This window comes from Choristoneura fumiferana, chromosome 13 (assembly GCF_025370935.1).
Source record: "Choristoneura fumiferana chromosome 13, NRCan_CFum_1, whole genome shotgun sequence".
Classification (NCBI taxonomy): Eukaryota; Metazoa; Arthropoda; class Insecta; order Lepidoptera; family Tortricidae; genus Choristoneura; species Choristoneura fumiferana.
Genome location: NC_133484.1, coordinates 7,233,805 through 7,255,105, shown reverse-complemented (window position 1 = coordinate 7,255,105; position 21,301 = coordinate 7,233,805). Strand labels below are relative to the sequence as shown.

Sequence of the window (21,301 nt, the reverse complement as noted above, 5' to 3'; positions counted from 1 at the left end):
ACATGAAACCTGAAGTGAAGTATAAGGTATTATAGGAGAATTTGTTGTGTACATAAACTTTCAGAATAGCTTTCATAACACGCAATATTGTATTCGTAAATTAGCTTGACATTTGTATTGTTTATTTAATGCCTCTATAAATATGTTACTTTGCTTCACATAAAGCTAGCAATATTACCAGCTAGCTTGTATGTCTGTTAACAAAAGTGGTAGTCTTAGGAAACGGAGTTGACTCCTATAATTTGGTAAGTTTATCAAAATAAATTAATAAATTCAATATAATAACTTAATCATTAAATCGTGTAAATTGAAAGCAAAATATTTAGTCTAATTATACATTAAAGCCGTGGTGGCCTAGTGTTTTGACCTATAGCCTCTCAAGTAGAGGATCGTGGGTTCAAGCCCCCGCTCGCACCTCTGAGTCTGAGTCGAAATTCATGTGGGAAATTACATTTGAAATTTACCACGAGCTTTACGGTGAAGGAAAACATCGTGAGGAAACCTGGACACACCTGCGAAGCAATTCAACGATATGTGTGAAGTTCCTAATCCGTACTGGGCCCGCGTGGGCACTACGGCCCAAGCCCTCTCATTTTGAGAGGAAACCTGTGCCCAGCAGTGGGATGTACTCGTATCGGGATGGTGATACTTTGTTTTTTTTTCATTAGCCTAAGTAATTTATTGAATCAGGCGTTACTTTGCGGAGGTCCATATCAATGAACTAAAAAAAGTGTGGTGTGGTGGTGGTGATAGATAAGTTTGTGTGATTTGTGTGTGTTCTTACAGTGTGGAGGTGGAGGAACTGCATGAACACGCATATTTTGCATAAGCTAAGCTATCGTAAGGTCGCCGGTGAGCAAGGAAATTCTTTTAGTTCATTAATTAGCCTAGTGTTATAATGATTCCATTTTTTTTTTCTATTTAAATGAAATATTTTAAAAGCAATAAACTTAGTTATCTATCGTACTTTTATTTGATTTTATATGATTTCAAACAAAAAATAACATTGTATACAGTGTTTCTACTTTACGATACAGTATCGCTATCTTCCTCAAAGCTTTATGGTCAATGCTTGTAGTTCTAGAGGATACTTTAGCTTTAAGGTTGTAGAGATAACCTGACATACTTTATCCTGAATAACTGAATACCTCTTTGAGTATACTTGTTACGTATCGAAATAACAAATGTGTTTAGCACACTTTTACTTAGTAATTTTCATCGTGTTCAGTCGTGAAATGAGTTATTCGTTTTCGTGTGGTATATTTGATATGAAGTTTCAAAGCCGTAAATGCAATATAGGTATATTTGGCTGGCCAAACCTTTTTTAACCGTCTCCATAAAAAGGACGATTTTTTTTAACGTTTACTAACCGATCTCCTGTCTATTTATCAAACGTTTTTTTAATTATTTTTTCCTAGTTTAGTTTTTTTTTAAGTGCATCAAGTGCTTCAAATTAAGATTGGTTTTTGGAGTCTTTTTGATTTTTTTATTTCAACTCTAAATTTTTTGTTACTTTTACGGTCATCCCGTAAAATCCACAACGAAAATACAAACTGAAACATAGATGCATAGAAAAACCACAAAAAGAGACCAACGCTGGGAATCGAACCCAGGTCCTCAGCATTCCGTGCTGCATGCTATACCGCTACACCACCACTGGACAGGAGTACAGACAGTATTTTTTCCTATGCACTACATACCTCAGCTTGTTTGTTTCTTATTTAGTCACTTAAGCAGCCAAAATATGCAATTCAGTACTTCACTTCAAATTATGTAGTCCAGTAGGAAGTGCACAAAGAAACGTTTTAATTTATTTTTGTGGTGGTGATGGTGTGGTCGCGGGTTAGAATTACACCTCTCCATTTCTTCCCTGGATGCCGTAAGAGGCGACTGAAGATATAGGTTAAGGTATACCGTATGCGACAGGCTAGCTACCTGTCACTATTGTACCGTTATTGTCAAACTTAAAACCTAAAATTGCTAAAAGTGGCTCCGAAAAGCGGTAACGTTTCGTGTGCTCTGCCTACTGTGATGTTTGTGTGTGACTTTTTTTGGAATGATTTTAGTTGTTTCCGCTTTTCTGAACACTTTTTCTGATTTTTTTTTCGCTTGCGGCTAATATCGCTACCCACCCCAAACTGCATTTTAAGGCCTCATACTATACAACAACTGGAAAAAACATGAAGGGTTTTATTTTAAATATCTAGCTGACATCTTATCACGTTTTCGAACAAACATAATGTGTAATGTTTAATTTGTTTACTAATGTAAATAAATGTCTCCTTTCTTTCTTTCTAATTAGGTAATTTATAGTTTTTACTAAAACAAAAAAAAAACTGAAAATAATTTCTTTTAGGTTTTATGGTACCTAACCTTTTCTATTTTTAAACTGAATGTGAAAACCGTAAATTAATGTGATCCTCCGTAATCTAAGTTTAAATCCGTTTTACGAGTTCACTTTAAGAGCTTGCTTTAATGGTCATGGAACAAACATCATGAACACTTGGCCGATTTATTGCTGATGATACGACTTAACGAAGCTTGCTTAGTCCAGTAGTTAAACTTTATACCTCTGACGAGTGCTTTCAATCAGTTTAAAAGTTGATTCAAATATCAGAGACTAGACAATTGTTGTTACGGAAGATTTTTTTTTTCTTGTTTCTCTTTGTCTCCATTTTTCTGTATTGTTTACTCGTACTATATATGGTGTTTAATAAAGAGTCATTGTACCATATAGCACAAAGAACAGATGGCCGTTGAGGCCAAAAAGTTCTCGAAATGGAGACCGCGGATCGGCAATCACAGCGTAGGATCCACTAACGAGATGGACGGTTGACCAGGTTAAAGCTGCAGGTACACGGTGGAGGAAGGCTGGTGCCAACCGAAGCTACTGGAGGTCCTACGACGCAACGACGTCCTACGGCTGATATGATTATGATGATGAGTGATGAGAGCTAAGTTAATCTGTTTGTGTAGATTTTGCGTGTAGATTTCAGAAACTAACTAAGAGTAGGTATTTAAGCGAAATATCTACTTCTTCTATCTATTTCAGTTTTTGACTCCACAAGTCAAGCGGAACACAGTTTTGGTTACAAATTATTAGCTGCATCTTTTTAGTTAGCTTCTAATCGTTGCTCTAACTTGTTTTTAACACCGTTGATGTCTCGTAGATTAGATCGTAGATAAAATAAGTCGGGTTATTATCACAGAATAAATGTTTGTTCAAAAATAACTTTTAAAAACAAGATTTTTCTGCCGACTGTGCTTTCTGTTGACTGTACTTTCGTTGCCATCCAACTTGCCTCACTAAAAGTGATACCAAAATGAAACTATAAGATTTGACCCGTTAAATTTTCTCAAAAACGCGAACTAATAAAAAACGTGGTAGCCTAAATTCCGATGAATAACTAACATCAATGTGCCAACATTCTGTGGTCGTACAGTCACCAGCACCAATATCTACCACAACAAGCGTGCATAAATATCTGATACGACTCTATTTCTAGGGCCGGAAGGACGTGTCAGATATTTTTGCACGCTCCGCTGTGGCAGATATTAATGCTGGTGACTGTACAACACATACACAAATAAAAGAAAACTCCTATATCGCAGTTGCGAAACAAAAGAGAATCACTATCAGCAGTGTAATAATTTAGCGGAAGCATTTGATTATTTCTCATACCGTGGTCATTTAGCGGCGCTCCGAGCGAAACCTCAGCGGGACATCTCATTCCGGCAACAAAAAGGACAAAATGTCGCCCCCATCCTGTGTCGTGGCGCTAATAAGGACCTTTCCTCTCTAAGATACAGAGCACAGACAATATTACACTCCAAGCGTTCTAATTGAATTCTTAATTAGATGTGTCGTCAAAAAGAAAGTCATTTGTGACACGCTGTGATATGAGATTAATTCTCTTTGAATGTGTTGGGGAAGGGGGGGGGGGGCACGCGACCTTTAGAAAGTGGAGCTAATGACAGCGTTATTTGTGTGAATAGAGGTGCTGTAAATAGTTGGACGAGCAAAATGTGTGCGTAGGAGTATCAATGAATGAAGATAATATTGTTTGAAAAACATACCTTGAAAAAAATTGTATTTATGCACAGTATTTCTGTTTTATAAAACCCAATACACTCTCAACTTAACTATCAACCCCCGCCTACGGCTCGAATGGATATAGACTTCTCGGGTAAAATGGCGTACTTTTGCACTTATTGTAAAATCTATTATTAAATGAACTTTCATTCAAAAAAATTAAGAAAGTTCACTCCTATGTCAGAACTACCTTCCCCCTTCGCGTTTTATTCCGTGCCTGCCTCATTCCCAGGGGCGCGTAAGCCAGATCAAACTAGTTTGTACCATCACATGCATCCATACAAGTTGCTTCAAAATTCATGCGATGCCCGATGGCGCGCTTGTTGTACGAATGAACCAATAGCTTTCCTGTACGAGTAATATCGTGTCCAACTGAGACGGGATTTTTAGCCGAAACCAAACTTTCGGCTTTTGGCCGTTTTGGCTCAAAACTTTTTTTGACATGTCTGTGAATTCCTACTGTACTAAATTCACCTAAGTGCCTCTCAAGCACAGGGACGTGTATTAAACGTTCAACAACAACAACGACGCCTGAGCTCGCACTTCTGAGTTTTCCGGAATTGTTTGAATTCATCTTAATTCATCCATAGCATAGAGTAGATACGATATCGTAAGGTAGGTATTTAAAACCAGATTTAATCATATTTTCGATTTAGGGATCCGTTAGTACAAGTAGTATAAAGTTTTGATAATTATGCTAATTCTTAATAGTCAAGGGTCGTTGTCACCTCCACTAGCAAAGCGTTGGCTTGAATCACAACTTTCTAGTTAAATCAGTAATAGCCGATTAATATCAAAAAAAAATCGCGTAGGTGCATACGGAACCACTGGACCGTTTGACACAATGATGAAGAGAAGAGACTTAGCTTGTGTTACAAAAAGGCTTTTGTATTTATTTCTCAACTATTCATTATGAGCCACGAATAAAGTAGGCTTAAGAACTAAGTGGCCGTGGTGACCTAGTGGTTTGACCTATTGCCTCTCAAGCAGAGGATCGTGGGTTCAAACCCCGGCTCTCACCTCTGAGTTTTTCGAAATTCATGTGCGAAATTACATTTGAAATTTACCACGAGCTTTACGGTGAAGGAAAACATCGTGAGGAGACCTGCATATCCCTGCGAAGCAATTTAATGGTTTTTATGAAGTTCCCAATCCGGACTGGGCCCGCGTGGAAACTACGGCCCAAGCCCTCTCATTCCAAGTGGAGGCCTGTGCCTGACAGTGGGACGTATATAGTCTGGGATGATGACGATGATGAAGAACTAAGTACCGAAGCCAAACGATGTGCGTGCATATATTCACTAATACTGAGCCTAAGTGAGACTGAAAAGTAGCCGAAAATCTTTTGGCCGAAACTGTTCAAAACCGAAATGATCGGTCGGTGACTAGTTTTATGGATGAATAACTAAACTGGACAATATTGGACGTTTGAATCTAACATGTTGTTTCTTTTCAGAAAGATTGTTTACGTGATGATAAAACAATAGGACGCTATTACAGCGACGCTATACTGTAGAAGTGTAGAGGTATACCTACGTGAAAAAATAAGTATGGCCTGTTGCATGTAACATACATGTACAGAATCTTAACATAGTGCTTGAGATTTTGGAAATTTACAAAAATCCCGTAAGAACATTGAGATAAAAAATCACCCCTATCCCTTTATCCCTATTTTGGTGTACATCCAGACCTCTAGGCTAGGTATTCTACATACCAAATGTCATCCAAATTAATTGAGTTGTTTATTAGAACAATATATTAGTGCAGAAGTGTCAAACGCCAGCACAAACACACATACACACACACACACACACAAACGCACGCTCGTGCTCGCACGCTCACACATAATTATGCTCGCAAACCTCCGCATTTACAACATTCTAGTAGAATTATTTAACTACAATAATATACACTACCACATAACGTGATATTCAAACCAAAGCACGAAGTGAAAGTTGCAATTATTTTTCCCGCCGGAACTCGGGCCTCGCCTCTACCCGCCCTGTACTGTTCTACGGTCACGTATGTTGTTTCTAATTAACATCAACTTGTTCAGCCGCAGTGCGTTCGCTGTATTGGACTTAATTCCGTGTTGTTGGCAACTTTTGTAATGAAACCTATTTTTGTTTTTGCCGTTTTTGAAGGTAGTACTTTGATAAATACGGGACTGGTATCCGCAGAAACTGCAACCTGACGAGACTGCTGTTGAGAATGGTTGAGAATAGAAGAGGGATTATGCTGGGGCACCTGATACAATTATGATAGTTACATAAGAACAATAATTGAAGGGGAAATAGAGGGCAGGAGAGACAGGGGAAGACTGAGACGTGCGTTTATGGTTCAAGCTAAAGATAAGGTCAATGAAATGTATCAGGAGCTTAAAGCATTGGCAGAGAGGCGTACAGAATGGCGATTACTCCACTGACAAGAGCTAGGCCCTTAAATATAATGATGATGCTGATGATAATCTGCAGAATCGATTCATCATCATCATTTGGCCTACTGCTGCGTATAGGTAATCTCTCAAAAGAGTTGTAGTTTCTACGTGTCCTCGTGGATTGAGTACTTCACACACGCCGTTGAACGGCTTTCTAGGTGAATGCTGGTTTCTTCAAGACCACATTTCGAAATGGACTCAAAAATATGTTAAACTAGCCGTTACCCGCGACTCCGTCCACGCAGAATGCGTGTATCATTATCCAGCGGGAACTATGCAATTTTCCGGGATAAAACTATCCTATGTCCTACTCCGGGACTCAAACTATCTGTATACCGAATTTCATTTAAACCGTTTAAGCGGTTTAAACGTGATTGAGTAACAAACATCCAAATATCCAAACATCTTTACATTTATAATATTAGTAGGATATTCAAAGATTCACGCTCGTGGTCGCACGATTAAGTTCGTAAGATCATAAATATTCAATTTAATCAAAATTCAATTTGTATCAAAAGGGCATAATTAAGTTACCGTAAATTGTAAAACTTTTAATTTACTGGAAATCAAAAAAACAATTTTTTTTTAAGATTGATGTTTTGGTATTTTTTATTTCAATTCCAATTTTTGTTACTTATTGTTTTTTTTGTTTTTCATTTCAATTCCAATTTTTTACGGTCATCCCGTAAAACCCATATCGAAAATACAAACTGAAATATAGAATCATAGAAAAACCACCAAAATGAGACCAGCGCTGGGAATCGAACCCAGGTCCTCGGTATTCCGTGCCACTACACCACCACCACCAGTGCTATACCACTACACCACCACTGGACAGTGATACAGACACGAATTTCTTCTATGCACCACATATCTCAGCTTGTTTGTTTTCTTATTTAGTCACTTAAGCAGCGAAATGGGGTGCTGAAAGTTTCTCGATGAGGGCTACAGCATAGATGTCGCTAGTGTCGCTGCTTAAGTGACTAAATAAGAAAACAAACAAGCTGAGATATGTGGTGCATACTACTACTAGGAATCCTTATAGTTTCGCCATGTCTGTCCATCTGACTATCTGTCTGTCCACGGCTAAGATCAGAGACCGGTAGTACTAGAAAGCGGTAATTTGACATGAATATAATATGTACATATCAGTCACGCCGACAAAGTGGTTAAGTAAAAAGTAAAACTTAAAAAAAAATACTGTTGTAGGTACCTCTCATAGACGTAAAGTGGGGGTGATTTTTTTTCTCGACTAATACCCCATAGTGTGTGGTATCGTTGTGTAGGTCTTTTAAAATGGGGGGTTGTCAGGACGATTTTTCGATTCAGTGATCTGTTTGCGAAATATAAAACTTTAAAGTGCAAATTAAAATCAAGCGTTCCCCCTCCCCTCCCCTCTAAAACCTAAACTGCTGAGGTGAAAATTTTAGTAAATTTAGAATGATAGTAAGTGTATCAAACTTACAAGGAAAATTATAACGGATAAGATTGCTTGAGAATTAATAGCAGCCTAAGGTATAAAATATTATACCTAAACTTGGAAGATCCGTACACAATACGAAATCCTTAGAAAAATATTACTTGATTTTTTCGTAATGGTTACGGAACCCATCTTAGGCATGTCCAACGCGCTCTTGGCCGGTTTTTGGGGGAAGCCCCTTAGAACGCCACAATATAATGTAATAATAATTTAACAAACACATGTCACTATACTACTGTAATAATAAAAAACCCGTCTAACCTAATAAATTTAGTTCAAATAGAAACACTTTCCGAATGAAAAACTCAAATTAAACCTTTTACTGGGTTGTTTTTGTACTACAAATTGCTATAACAGATGGTAGCACGTTGATTAAAACTTTAGCCGTTCCGCCGAAACTAACGCACGAGTAAAAACATCAACTGATATGCAAACAAAATTGTATCCACTCGCTTATGAAATACAAGATAGGTGGGATGGAAATTTGCTTTTGGTTTCAGTAATGAATCCACGGCTGTGTGTACAAGAATATTTTAGATTAAAATTTTAAATACATTAACTGATTCTATATTTTGAGATTAAAATTGTAATTTAACATTCAGAGACTGCTTGTATAGTAGCTATTTATAATAAACGTGAACGTTTAAAAGTTGTTATTTTCTGTTCTTTGTTTATTAATGTGGGCGTCTATCAGGATAAAGCGGCCGGACGAATTTGGCTAAATTTGGTTTGTTGAAAGTTCGATTTTGGGCACAACATGAAAGCCATTTTGACATGGAATTTTATATGGGTTTTCTTAAACAACGTAAGTAAATCAAGATTACTATATTAAGCGTCTCCGTTTCAGCTTAGACAAAAATGCGGACAACAACACTCCTCTACAGATCGCATTTTTAATCGATTCTCGTGAAATTATGTAGGCAGAATCTTAATTTTTTGTAAATTCGTTTTTGATTTGTTTCAAAATGGCGAATGGGGATGGATAACATAAAATGCAGTTCCACAGCTAAACTGATACAGCCACCCGTAAATGGTTATTAAGATAATATTTTTTCCAGTACTTTTTGGATCTATTTATTACTCAATCGTTTGGCGTGTTTCCAGAGTAGCGAGGTATTTTGGTTTTAGTTTCATTCATATGGACCTGAGTAAAGTTGCGCCTGACTCAATTAACTAAGTAATTCCATGAGAGCCAAAAGTAGTTTTGAAAGTTGTAGTATGTAGTAATGTTCTTACTATCGATTATAATTATACGTGTCTGAAAAACCGGCTAAGTACGAGTTGGACTGAATTATTATTATTATTAAAGTGAATATACGAGGACTAAATATTCTATGATAATATACTATACCTGTTGCCGTTATTATTATCGAGCAAAAAACGGCAAAAAACACGTTTGTTGTATGAGAGCCCCCTTAAATATTTATTTTATTCTGTTTTTAGTATTTGTTATATAGCGGCAACAGAAATAGATTATATGTGAAAATTTCAACTTTCTAGATATCACGGTTCATGACATACAGCCTGGTGACACACGGACAGACAGACGGACGGACAGCGGAGTCTTAGTAATTGGGTTTCGTTTTTACCCTTTGGGTACGAAACCTTAAAAAGAGTCCGATTAAGTTAAATAAACTTCAAATTATTTAACTAAGTACCTATATTTTTATGATCAATAAAATTGATCAATCACGTAAGATATAAAAATTCACATTTTCTTTAAAAAATTGGTTTTGCGGCATAATACATGACGAATTTAACAAAAGAAATACGGGTTTAAACCCATATTTCGACTCTACAAATTTGAGCCTAGCGAGTCGAATTTCCCAACGTTTCGTCAAATATAGACACCCGACTTAAATGCAATATTGAAATGTTGGAAGTCCATCTTCAGTTGAAAAATACGCCTGAACGATTTTTACATCACGAACGTTTAACGGTTCCTCTCTCACTAGCTAATCCTGCCGTTAGCCGTCAAGCTGCAGCTTGACGCAACACAAGAGCGCAAACAATGCTATAGCACTACTCTTATTTGCACTGTTATATTCCCGAGAAGAGAGTGAAATAGTGAGCTGGTGGAATTATCGGAACATGAGGTTTGCCTTCTTTTTACTCTCTTCTATACCTAACCAAAGGGTGCCAAACGGAGCCCTATATTACTTCCGTTACACTATTCGTCTATCTGCCTGTTTGTTTGTCACAGAGTCAGTCTTAAGGAAAAACAAACTTTGTAATAAAAAATAAACTTTGTAGTGCTCTGGCTATAGTTTCATGTTTAGAAATATACGGAATCATCGGTGCGCGAGCCTGACTCATACTTGTTCTCTCTCACACTCGGTTTTGTTAGTTAGGTTAATATTGTAAAAAAAATTTGAACACCGCTCTATTCTATATTCTACACATCCAACATTCTATTCTTCTTCCGTTGCAATATCATTTAATATGAGTGAGTCTCACGGTAAATAGTTTAATGTTCAAAATTCTATTCTTACCTAAACAACCCTATCTCTTTGTGCCCAGTTGCATCCAAGGCGACTATTTAAATTCTATTCTTACCTAAATAACCCTAACTCTTTGTGCCCAGCTGCAACCAAGGCGACTATTTAAATTCTATTCTTACCTAAACAACCCTATCTCTTTGTTTCCAGCTGCATCCAAGGCGACTATTTAAATTCTATTCTTACCTAAACAACCCTATCTCTTTGTCCCCAGCTGCGTCCAAGGCGACTATTTAAATTCTATTCTTACCTAAACAACCCTATCTCTTTGTCCCCAGCTGCATCCAAGGCGACTATATAAATTCTATTCTTACCTAAAAAACCCTATCTCTTTGTACCCAGCTGCATTCAAGGCGAATATTTAAATTCTATTCTTACCTAAACAACCCTAACTCTTTGTCCCCAGCTGCATCCAAGGCGACTATTTAAATTCTATTCTTACCTAAACAACCCTATCTCTTTGTCCCCAGCTGCATCCAAGGCGACTATTTGAAGGTCTACTCAGAGGGTGGCACCCATGGCCCCGGTCCTCCCGGGGTGAACGAATACTCAGCGTGGTCTAGAGCGCTCTGTGGCAGCAGGGCTGATGCCCCTCCTGCCTTGTACTCCCATGGACCTCTGTTGGTGCTGGAGTTCCATACGGGAGAGAAGGCCACCAATGCCACGGGGTTTATCGGGAGTTATAGGTTTATTGATAGACGTGAGTATATTTTATTAAGTTTAGTTTAGCAGGTGACTATAACCACAGAATAAGTATTAGTACGAGTACAAGTACAGAAGGTTCTCTCTTTTGATGTTGACGAAAGCCGCCATTTTATATGCCTACGTTATTTTTATTAGAAAAATCACCGCGCACCAACAAGCAACATCGAACTCTAGTGCTTCGAGCGAAGGTCGTTATTATTCAGCACCAACGTTTTGGTTTGTTTTGGGTACCATACCAGTAACATTAAAATACCATTATGGACTGCGGACACGAGACAAAACACTCCACAATCTAATTTATCAAATTAAGAAAACGACCTAAATTCCATAATAGAATCGAACACTGGAATTAGTTATTCCGACTTCACTTAACAGGCAATTTAAAGTTAACTTAGTTCATAACAGATCCAAATATCACTTTAACATAACAATGGCTCACATAAACACGGGACCGGAAACTTTCCGGTTTGCTTTAGACATCCAAAACACGTGTTGAATATATGTATAAATTAGACTTAGTTGAACTTAAGGGCTCGGCTATCAAACTTTTTGCCTTCAGGTAATTTCGAGACAGATGGCGTGCATGTTCCGGACACGTGGTGCGACTACGTGTTTAATTCGCAGCCCAATCGGCCCGTGTATGGGCGGCTTTATAGTCCGAGGTACCCTTCGAGCTACCCCAGCAATGTGCGGTGCACTTATCATTTTCATGCGAGGTTAGTGAGTTCCTTACTACTTGGGATAATCGACTGGCAAATATATTTCATAGACAATGACAGTTTATAAAATAATAGCCGATTTATTTATTAATAGCTTTTCAACTGCGAAGAATTTGTTTATCGCGAGAGCTATGCAATTTTCCGTGATAAAGCTATGTTCTCTGTAAGATTCTTTTAAATCGATTTACGCATTCAAGCAGAGAAGTTTTTTAAAATGATTTATGTATCAAAGTACAACTTATAATAAAATTGTACTGGACTTTATATTCAATTTGTGATGAAAAGCAATTTCGGACACTAGAAATGAAAGAGAGGAGAGAATGATATATTATTACTTATAGACATTTATTTTAAGTAGTTCCAGCAATTCTTAAAATAAAAGTTGTCCCCAGAGTGCTCCCATAAAAGTATAACGTTTAATTTAATTATATCATATGCCAGCTACTTAAAGAATCAATTAGTAACATACTTTATTTTTATATGAAATCCTTTGGGTGAACGGGCGTTTTAACAGCTCACATGAGAAACATTTACCTTAAAATTTTATTTAGTTGGTTCAAAGTAGGTAAAAGCACATTTAAAATTAATACACTTAATTAAAAAAATATTTTCGCCAAAGCGTTTTATAAACGCCCCCCAACGTCTCCAACAAGATGGAGCGAGGACCTGGTTAAGACCGAGGGATCGCGTTAGATGAGGAAAGCACAAGACCGGTCTGAGTGGAGAGCCTTGGGGGAGGCCTATGTCCAGCAGTGCGCGTCTGCGGCAGCTGATTACGTTTTTCGGCTGACATGATGATGATGATGATTTTTACAAACGTGTGCTTGCTGGTAATACTTTACTGTTCGATTATTACGCCGCAAATCATGCAAGTCCCTTTTTGAACACACGTAGTTCTTGAGATCTAATTTGCATAACTAGCGACTTGGCGTTAATAACACCAAGTCAATATAACGATAAACAATGTCAAATCAGCCGTCAAAACTCTGAAAACGTAAATTTCTGTAAGCCTAAATTTACTTAAAAACAAATACTTAGCTTAGACTTACGTACATACGTAGTAAATTTCACCTTGCAGAAATTACCTTAACCAAAGACTTGACAGCTGGTTTGATTGAAAATACAAACTGAAATATAGATGCACAGAAAAACCAGGAAAATAAGACCATCACTGGGAATCGAACCCAGGTCCTCGGTATTCCGTACCGCGTGCTATACTGCTACACCACTGATGGTCAACGGTACCGACACGAATTTCCCCTATGCACCTCATATCTCAGCTTTTTTGTTTCTTATTTTAGCCACTTAAGCAGTGACGCTAGCGACATCTATGCCGTAGCCCTCATCGAGAAACTTTTTCGGCACTCCATTGGAACTAACCGCTCACCCGGAGTGGTCTTATTTTTCTGGTTTTTCTGTGCATCTATATTTCAGTTTGTATTTTCAATTTAGGTTTTACGGGATGACCGTAAAAGTAAAAATTTGGAATTGAAATAAAAAATACAAAAAGATTCCAAAAAACCAATTTTAGCTGGTTTGACATTAGTTATCGATATAGTAGCTTGGTTGGTACAACTCACATTTACCATGCTTCTAACTCAACTGGCTCGGTTGAAACGCCTGTACGTATTATTTTATTGTCAAGCGAAAATTTACAATTCCCAGAAAAGACAATATAGTTTAATCTTTTTTTCTTCGTCGTTTCAGGCAGCATGAGCGGATCAAGTTAGTTTTCGAGGAATCATTCCTTCAGAAGGGAGATGAAAGGTACACGCTGAATGTTTTCTTTGTATCAGTTTTTGTTTTTCTTGTTTACTTATAAGAGTGTTTGTTACAGCTGTCTCAATCGTGCTGATATTATAAAAGTTTTCGACGGGAGATCGGCTGCTGCGCCGGTGTTGGCCATGCTTTGTAACGAGATAGTTGGTCAGATTATTTTTTTATAATAATAATAATAAATACAATAATAATAATGCTACTGGTGTTAAATGTCTAAAGTCTGGTTGCGGAGCACGAAGAATTTCGTACAATGACCTTTCACTATGTGTCTCTGTTGTTCGCGCATAAATATTCCCCGTCGCGCTCGCACGGATAAATTTGTATGAATGCGACGTAAAATATTCACGCGCGAGTGACAGAGACAAGTAGTGGAGGTCATTGTGCGAAATTCTTTGTGTTCCGCAACCGTACTTTAATTGGAAATTTTTGTACTCCTCTTAATGACATTTTAATTCCTGAATTTGACCTTAATAAACATGAAAACAGTTTAGGGATAAAAGATTGTAAAATTCAAAAATAATGTCAAGGTTTTACGACAAAGTTTTGCATTTATTTGTAAAATATATAAGAAAAACAACTAAAGAAACAAAATTCAAAATAAGCCACTTAAATTAAGCTACTTCAGAGCAAGGTGCCCTAACCTTTTGGACGCCAACGACTCATATATTATACGCACCGCAGGTCCAGTGCCAACGACCTACATAAACGTAAATTACTTCAATGCAAAAGTGAGTGTAGCACATATGACGCACGACCCTTTGTAAAGGGCTGATCAAAACTTGCACGTGTCAGCTACACGATTTTTATTTGCTTGCACGTATAGACCAACCTGCTCATGAAAAAAAATTTTGCACGTGATGGGTTAGTTTCTCATTTCCAGTGAACGTGTTGGTTCAATTTTAGGCATTGCAATATAGAAGCCTGGCGTATTATGGGTGATGTCTTTTGTATTTGACGTGGCGGCGAAAAGGTTAAAAGACTGGCAGCGTTACCTCTTTGAGTCGTAGTAAAATACTGTTTTTTTTTTCTTTATTTAGGATATGAAATCCTGTCAACCGGCTCCGATCTCCTGGTGCAATTCACGGCCAACTCAGACACCCCTGGACAGGGTTTCAAAGCCAGCTACCAGTTTCAAATGGACGACACAATCACAGGTCTAGTAAGACACATTTAAGATCCTGTTTACATTTATCCAGTAATATCGTTCCGGTAGTGATACATTGCGGGGTCAGAATCCTAACGAATTACACAAGATCGATCTAGCACCGCACTGTCATGCTATTGGAACGATTTTACTGGAATAAACAGAACAGGAACAGGCCTAAAAGGTATTTCACATCGGCTATGTGATAGTACTTTAGCGGCTTGCAATAACAACATGTGTTTTCCCTCCACTAATACAGTGTGTTACTGGCAGCCAGGTTTTTTAAGGGAGGTTAAAGTAACTTATTTTTGTAACTTAACCATGACATCAATTTAAATAATTTTGTTAGAAAGTTAACACAGTTTGAACTCTAGTTTTTTAATTAAATTATTATTATTATTATATTTAGCCTATAACTGTGTTCCACTTTGTCCAAATTAAAGCTATAAAAAAATATTGAATCAAAAATACAAAAAATTAAAAAAAAATACACACATACACCATTAAACAAAACCAGAACCAATCACAGAATTTATGTCAACAAGTAAATCTATATTAATAATTTCGTCAAGGGCTACGGTAGACTCGAACGAAATGCACATCAAATTGAAGAGCGTAAAAAAATAGTCAATCCGAGTCGACAACTCGTAGGTGGAAAATTCGGATTATCGAGTACTTTCAATAAAAAATGGAATAAATTAAGTATATATTATAATGGCGTTGCGAAGTAATCATGTCAATGTGGCGTTGGTGTCACACCATCACGCGTCACGGGTGTCACAGATTCGTATTTTGTTCTCCATTATGACCATTAGGTCTAATTTCTTTGGTTATGAGACAGAAAATCATAGTTATTTGGTTAAATAAGATTTAAGACAAATATCTACTGGTGAAATACCGATACATAGGTTAGCTGTGAAAGTATTTGTAGTAATATTAAGGCTGGGAATATACGTCAGATTTTTCGATAAATACGATAGTCTTTAGAGCGACAAAAATTTTTTTTTTTCAATCTACATTTTACCCGAGCGAAGACGGGTTTTCACCTAGTAAGTAAATTAATGTCATGGTTAAGTTACAGAAATACGTCTTAACCTCCCTTTAAAAAGCTTGGCTGCCGGTAACACACTGTATGACAAGTCACTGAATCCATTTCTTTATTTAAACATCAACAATTTATGATGTACTTACGTAGTAACGTACAACCTAGTATTTCACGTCCGAATAATGAACGCCCTAATAATTTAATTCCTCGACATGGATTAGGGTTATCACGTCGTCATTCTGGGTTTACATTTCAAGACGTACACTTTTGGCTTCCATATTCACTCCAACTGATAAATTATTAGATCGTGCATTAGTTGGACGTGAAAATCACAGGTTGCACATTAACTAAAATCTCGCCATTTCCTAATTTAAGTTAAGATTATCAAGATATTTTTTTACTTCAAGTACCTTGCCATAGTAGTTTTGATTGTACGCTGTCTGTCTATCAACCAGTGCTGTTACCAGTCACGGTACAGCTTTAAAGGTAAACTTTATTAAACTTTTTATTTGGGAAGAAATTTTAATAACATCGGAATGTTGACCTTTAAAGAAAAAACTTTCTCCTCTACCTAAAGTTTTCGTTCTTCGATTAAACTTTTTTTCTTGGTCGCAAATATAACTTAATCTTTTATTATATTTTTAACTCGTTGATTATTACGTTATTTTTACTAGCTGTTTATTTATTTATTTAATTCAGAAACAAACAGTCGTTTACAACCTCGTCTGTTGTCCGCGACTCCGTCAAAGTCAAAATATCTTTATTAAATTTAGGCTATAACAAGCACTTATGAATGTCAAAACAAATCTACCACCGGTTCGGAAAAACCTCTGTTGAGAAGAATCCGGCAAGAAACTCAACGAGGTATATTTTTTCACACCTCTCCTTCAGAAAAGTAACTTTTCCTCCCTGACGAGAGGGAGCAAAGTGCAACTTTTCTGTTCAAGGCTTTTCTAAGTGTTTATCAATTATCAACAATTATTTTCATCTTGGGCGTTAACACTTGAATCAACTTCAACTTGCTCAGGATTCTATTGTAGAATCCTTCACAAATAACAATTTTTACTCCGTCTACGAAGAATCAAGAGATGCGGTAGAGTGTCAAGCCATTTCATTTATCGCTGTCCCGCGGGAACTATGATAAAAATAATCTCATATCGTTCGCAGGATCTAAAGATAGCTCCATACCAAATTTCATTGAATGGATTCAGCAGTTCAAGCGTGAGGAAGTAATAGACAGACAAGATACTTTCGTATTTATAGTTAATATTAGTAAGGATCGGCACTAACAACAATAGGTATCGCAGTTCTAGAAAACAGCACTTGGTCGTCAGTTAGTTCACTTTAAATCACTGCACTAGTCCGACTCTAACTTAGCCGGTATTGTATACAATTACGTGTCCAACACTATGTAATGGATGAATAACGCAGCCAAGAATTTATAGTTTCAAGTATAAGATTTACATAAAAAAACCACTGATCACATAACAAGCATACTAACATAATTATTATGCATGCAACACGTACATACTTTACATTGTACACTAACACACAACACATTGATAACATTCATATTGATTGACTATGATTCATATAACTGACACACAACACATTGATAAGATTCATTGATTTGCACAGTGGACTTTTATTTCCCAGATGCCGACGTGAATAAAAAGTCAAGCGTGAGCGAAGCAATATCCGGACTGGGCCCGGCTGTAAGCGCCGCAAGTAAGTTCATTCTGAAGAACGTTAGCATCGGGTGCGATTATCAGGACACGTATCTGAAAATCGAAAATTTAAATATCTATAGTTAAAATATCGACGGTCAAAATATCGAACCTAACCTAACCTACTTTCGATATTTTGACCGTCGACTTTTTAACATTAGATTATTATATTCAGTTTCGATATTCAGATACGTCCGATCATCATCTCAGCCGTAGGACGTCCACTGATGGACACAAGCCTCCCCCTTAGACCTTCAATTGCTTCGGTTGGCAGCAGCTGGCATCCACCCTGAATCCGATTCTTAGATAGATTTTTAAATCTCTATAAATCCTTTTTAGAGACTCCGGAACTGGCTCCGTGGCTATATCCCTGGATTCCTTCACCTAAATCCAGCTCTGTGTATAAGGAATTCCTTAAAGAAACTCCTGCTTCTATTGACTCGGTGTTGTTTTGTTGCAGCATCATCATGTGACCAAGTATTCAGTAGTGATAAAAGCAAAAGTGGCAAGATCACATCCCCGCTTTATCCTGCACCGTATCCCCAGAAAACCCAGTGCCATTACGACTTCTATGCCAGGGGCAGAGAGAGGATCAGACTGGTATTTGAGGACTTCAGCCTGCAGAGGGTTACGGCTAGTATTATTGAGTAAGTTGTTTTAAGTAATAATTATTTATCATCTACTTTTTAAGTAAAAAAAAACCTACTACACTTTAAAAAAAAAGATTTTCAGCTGGTGACACAATTTTTTGTAATCTAGGTTATATGTACTTACCTGGATTTATTTAATTTCACTAAATTTTTGAAAGAAAGAAAGAAAGAAAATACATTTATTCACAACACAAGACACAATAATAGTATTAATTACAAATAGACAACACGTAGGAAAGTATGTGTCATTGTGGTCGTGAATCGGACAAAATTTTCAATTACTAGTTTGTCAAAAATGTTAATGTTTGCTCCGTGATTAATTTTTCTATTCACATTTGAAAATATTTTAATTCGGTCACTTAAGACCAATGCACTTCAGAGCAAGGAGCAGACTTGACAAAATATATTAAAAAATAAAGCTTTTTTTTCACATATTAATTAAGAAAATAACTATGCTTATTATTCAGATCTATAGAAATGGTTTCAGTATATACAACACAATACAATACAACCTTTGCTTCAAAGTCTTGTAAACGAAACAAAACAAAACAGTAAAACAATTACGTCGCTCTAACATAAATACGGTGTATCCCGAGATAATTTCCAGTCACGGAACATCTCCATGTCTTCCGATCTCATATAAAATGTATCCGACACTAAATCCCACGACGGCGGAAATTTATCGCGAAACCGGTCGCAATATCAGTGACGGAACAGCATGTTCAAGTAACGGTTCGAAGGACCATGTGCGAAAAATGGTTTCATTTTGCTCATAGAAAAGGTTGCACGCGTCGTTCAATGTTGCTCAACATCTAAATATTGAGCAAATTTTGAAGAGCTTGTTCTGAATTTTTGCTTTTTTTATTTTGTGATATCATCTGTGCTTGAAGATCATTATCATCTGCAATGTTAAAGCTATCTTATAGATTGGTTTGTTAAATAAAATTAAGTTAATTAGTACTTACACATCTTATCGAAAAACAATGATTGCACTGTTTTTAACTTTTACTTTCGTCCCTGTTTTACTACTCTCTAAGTTTCCATTATATTACCAAAATCAATGATGCTGTCTTCGTCTGCTTGGTCTGATTTAACATTGTCTGTCATATCATCATAGATATTGTCAAATAAAATAACAGGAAATTATCAAAAAAATTATAAACAGACCCTAAATCGTCTTATGTTAGTACTATATTTCTTGCTAGTTATCCGCGACATTTATTAAAACTATAGGTATGTTAATCATATTCCGTCGTCTAGATGGTTGAAGTATTATTAAATTATTCATATTTAAAATAAGTATCATATAAGAACCATAATTACATACATATTTGTACCAACTGAATAAGTAATTCTCTCTGGTTCTTCTTATATTTCCTCATACTAAGTAATAAAAAGCTTACCGTAATTGCAATAGAATCAAGTTTCACTAAATTTACTTGATGGTTGAAGTCTTTCTGTAGTTTTACACCATTTATGTGCGTACTTAATAAATAAAATAATTCTTCTTTTGATGGATTATTATCATCGATTGTTTTTGGTTACGCTTAGCCAAGAAATAATCATTTATTACTAACATTGGTATCAGATAATATGGTTAATAACACGTCGACGACGAATATATACCTGCAATGACGGAAATTGAATCGCTAGATGGCGTTAGTATCAAGAAGTCCGTTGGTCTTTTTTGCGATTGACTTATTTAGTTATTGAATCAATCACAAACGTGATAAAAATGTCAAAGTTGTTGTCAAACGGACCCAGCGATCCTAGCGCCATCTAGCCTGTCAGAGAAACCCTCAATACGATGATTTATTTGGGAGATTAATGAAATGTCATCATGCAGCAAAAAGTTTGCTCCGATTACGTGATTCAGTTTCTTTGCCTGTACATGTCTGTTTTAACGTAACCTAATTACTTTTTACTTTTTAGTGCATTTTATTTTGTCCCGTAACTTACGAGACATCAGTGACACACATTCTTAGAGAAATGATTGCAGATGAGCCATGAAGGAATTGCCGTAAAACTGTCACAACTCTTAACTTTTAGTAGATTTATATCCCATAAAATCATACTTTTAATAAGTAACTTGGTAGACGTTACCATGGCAACAAGCTATAGTAAAAAATTGATTGACCCAATTGATGATTCAAGCTAACAGTTGCATCCAAATCCAGCACCCGCTAATCTCCTCCGCGGACCAAACGCTTCGAACAATCCCCATTCTTTGAGATAAGCTGAATTCAAATCCTTGATACGTAAACAACCTCAATCCCTAAATACTATTCATGGAATCACTCTGTTACAGCTGCGAGAGCATGGATTCTCTCGACGTGTTTTTATACGTGGACGGTCGACTCGAAAAGATGGCTTCCTTTTGTGGGAACGATGTACCAAAGCCAATAATGTCGAATGGACCGAAAATGTCTATTGAGTTTAGAGGGATTTACTCGTCGAGACATAGTAGGGGGTTTAAGATATCGTACTATTTTGTAGAAGGTGAGTGTAAAACTTTAGTTATGTAGTTTGTAGTGAGTACCTATCTGTTTTGTATTAGATGATTTTTTCATTTTTGTGGAACTAGAAATAAATCACGATTTTTCTAATTATACGAACACAAACATCACGCCTGTATTCCCAAATGGTAGGCAGAGCACACGAAACGTTACCGCTTCGGAGCCACTTTAAGCATTTTTAGGTTGCTAGCCTGTCGCCTACGGTATACTTTAACCTATAGTATATCCTCAGTCGCCTCTTACGACATCCATGGAAGAAATGGAGAGGTGTAATTCTAACCTTGACACCACACGGGACTTTTTTCTAATTATATGTCCTCTATTGTCGTAACTTGGCGTCAACGAGTAAACCTACGTATAGGTTTTTGTATTATTTATATTTAAAACAATAGTAATTGAAAAAGGAATGGTTTTATTTATTTTAAGTATCCTCTTGAATAAAAAAAATCATTACGAGATGTTTAGAAGATTTAAAAGAACATCGACTTCTTTCGATGAAATATAAAGC

At 36.7% G+C, this 21,301-nt stretch overlaps 1 protein-coding gene across 1 annotated transcript in view; it reads left to right on the top strand.

Moving 5' to 3' along the window:
* Window positions 1–21,301, top strand: part of LOC141434472 (suppressor of lurcher protein 1-like) — a 105,069-nt gene that overhangs the window by 77,997 nt on the left and 5,771 nt on the right. The window contains exons 5-12 of the mRNA XM_074096892.1: window positions 10,979–11,208; window positions 11,773–11,929; window positions 13,640–13,699; window positions 13,770–13,858; window positions 14,749–14,865; window positions 17,557–17,628; window positions 18,088–18,274; window positions 20,586–20,776. Coding sequence (XP_073952993.1) covers window positions 10,979–11,208; window positions 11,773–11,929; window positions 13,640–13,699; window positions 13,770–13,858; window positions 14,749–14,865; window positions 17,557–17,628; window positions 18,088–18,274; window positions 20,586–20,776 — 1,103 coding nt within the window. The remainder of the gene's footprint in view (window positions 1–10,978; window positions 11,209–11,772; window positions 11,930–13,639; window positions 13,700–13,769; window positions 13,859–14,748; window positions 14,866–17,556; window positions 17,629–18,087; window positions 18,275–20,585; window positions 20,777–21,301) is intronic.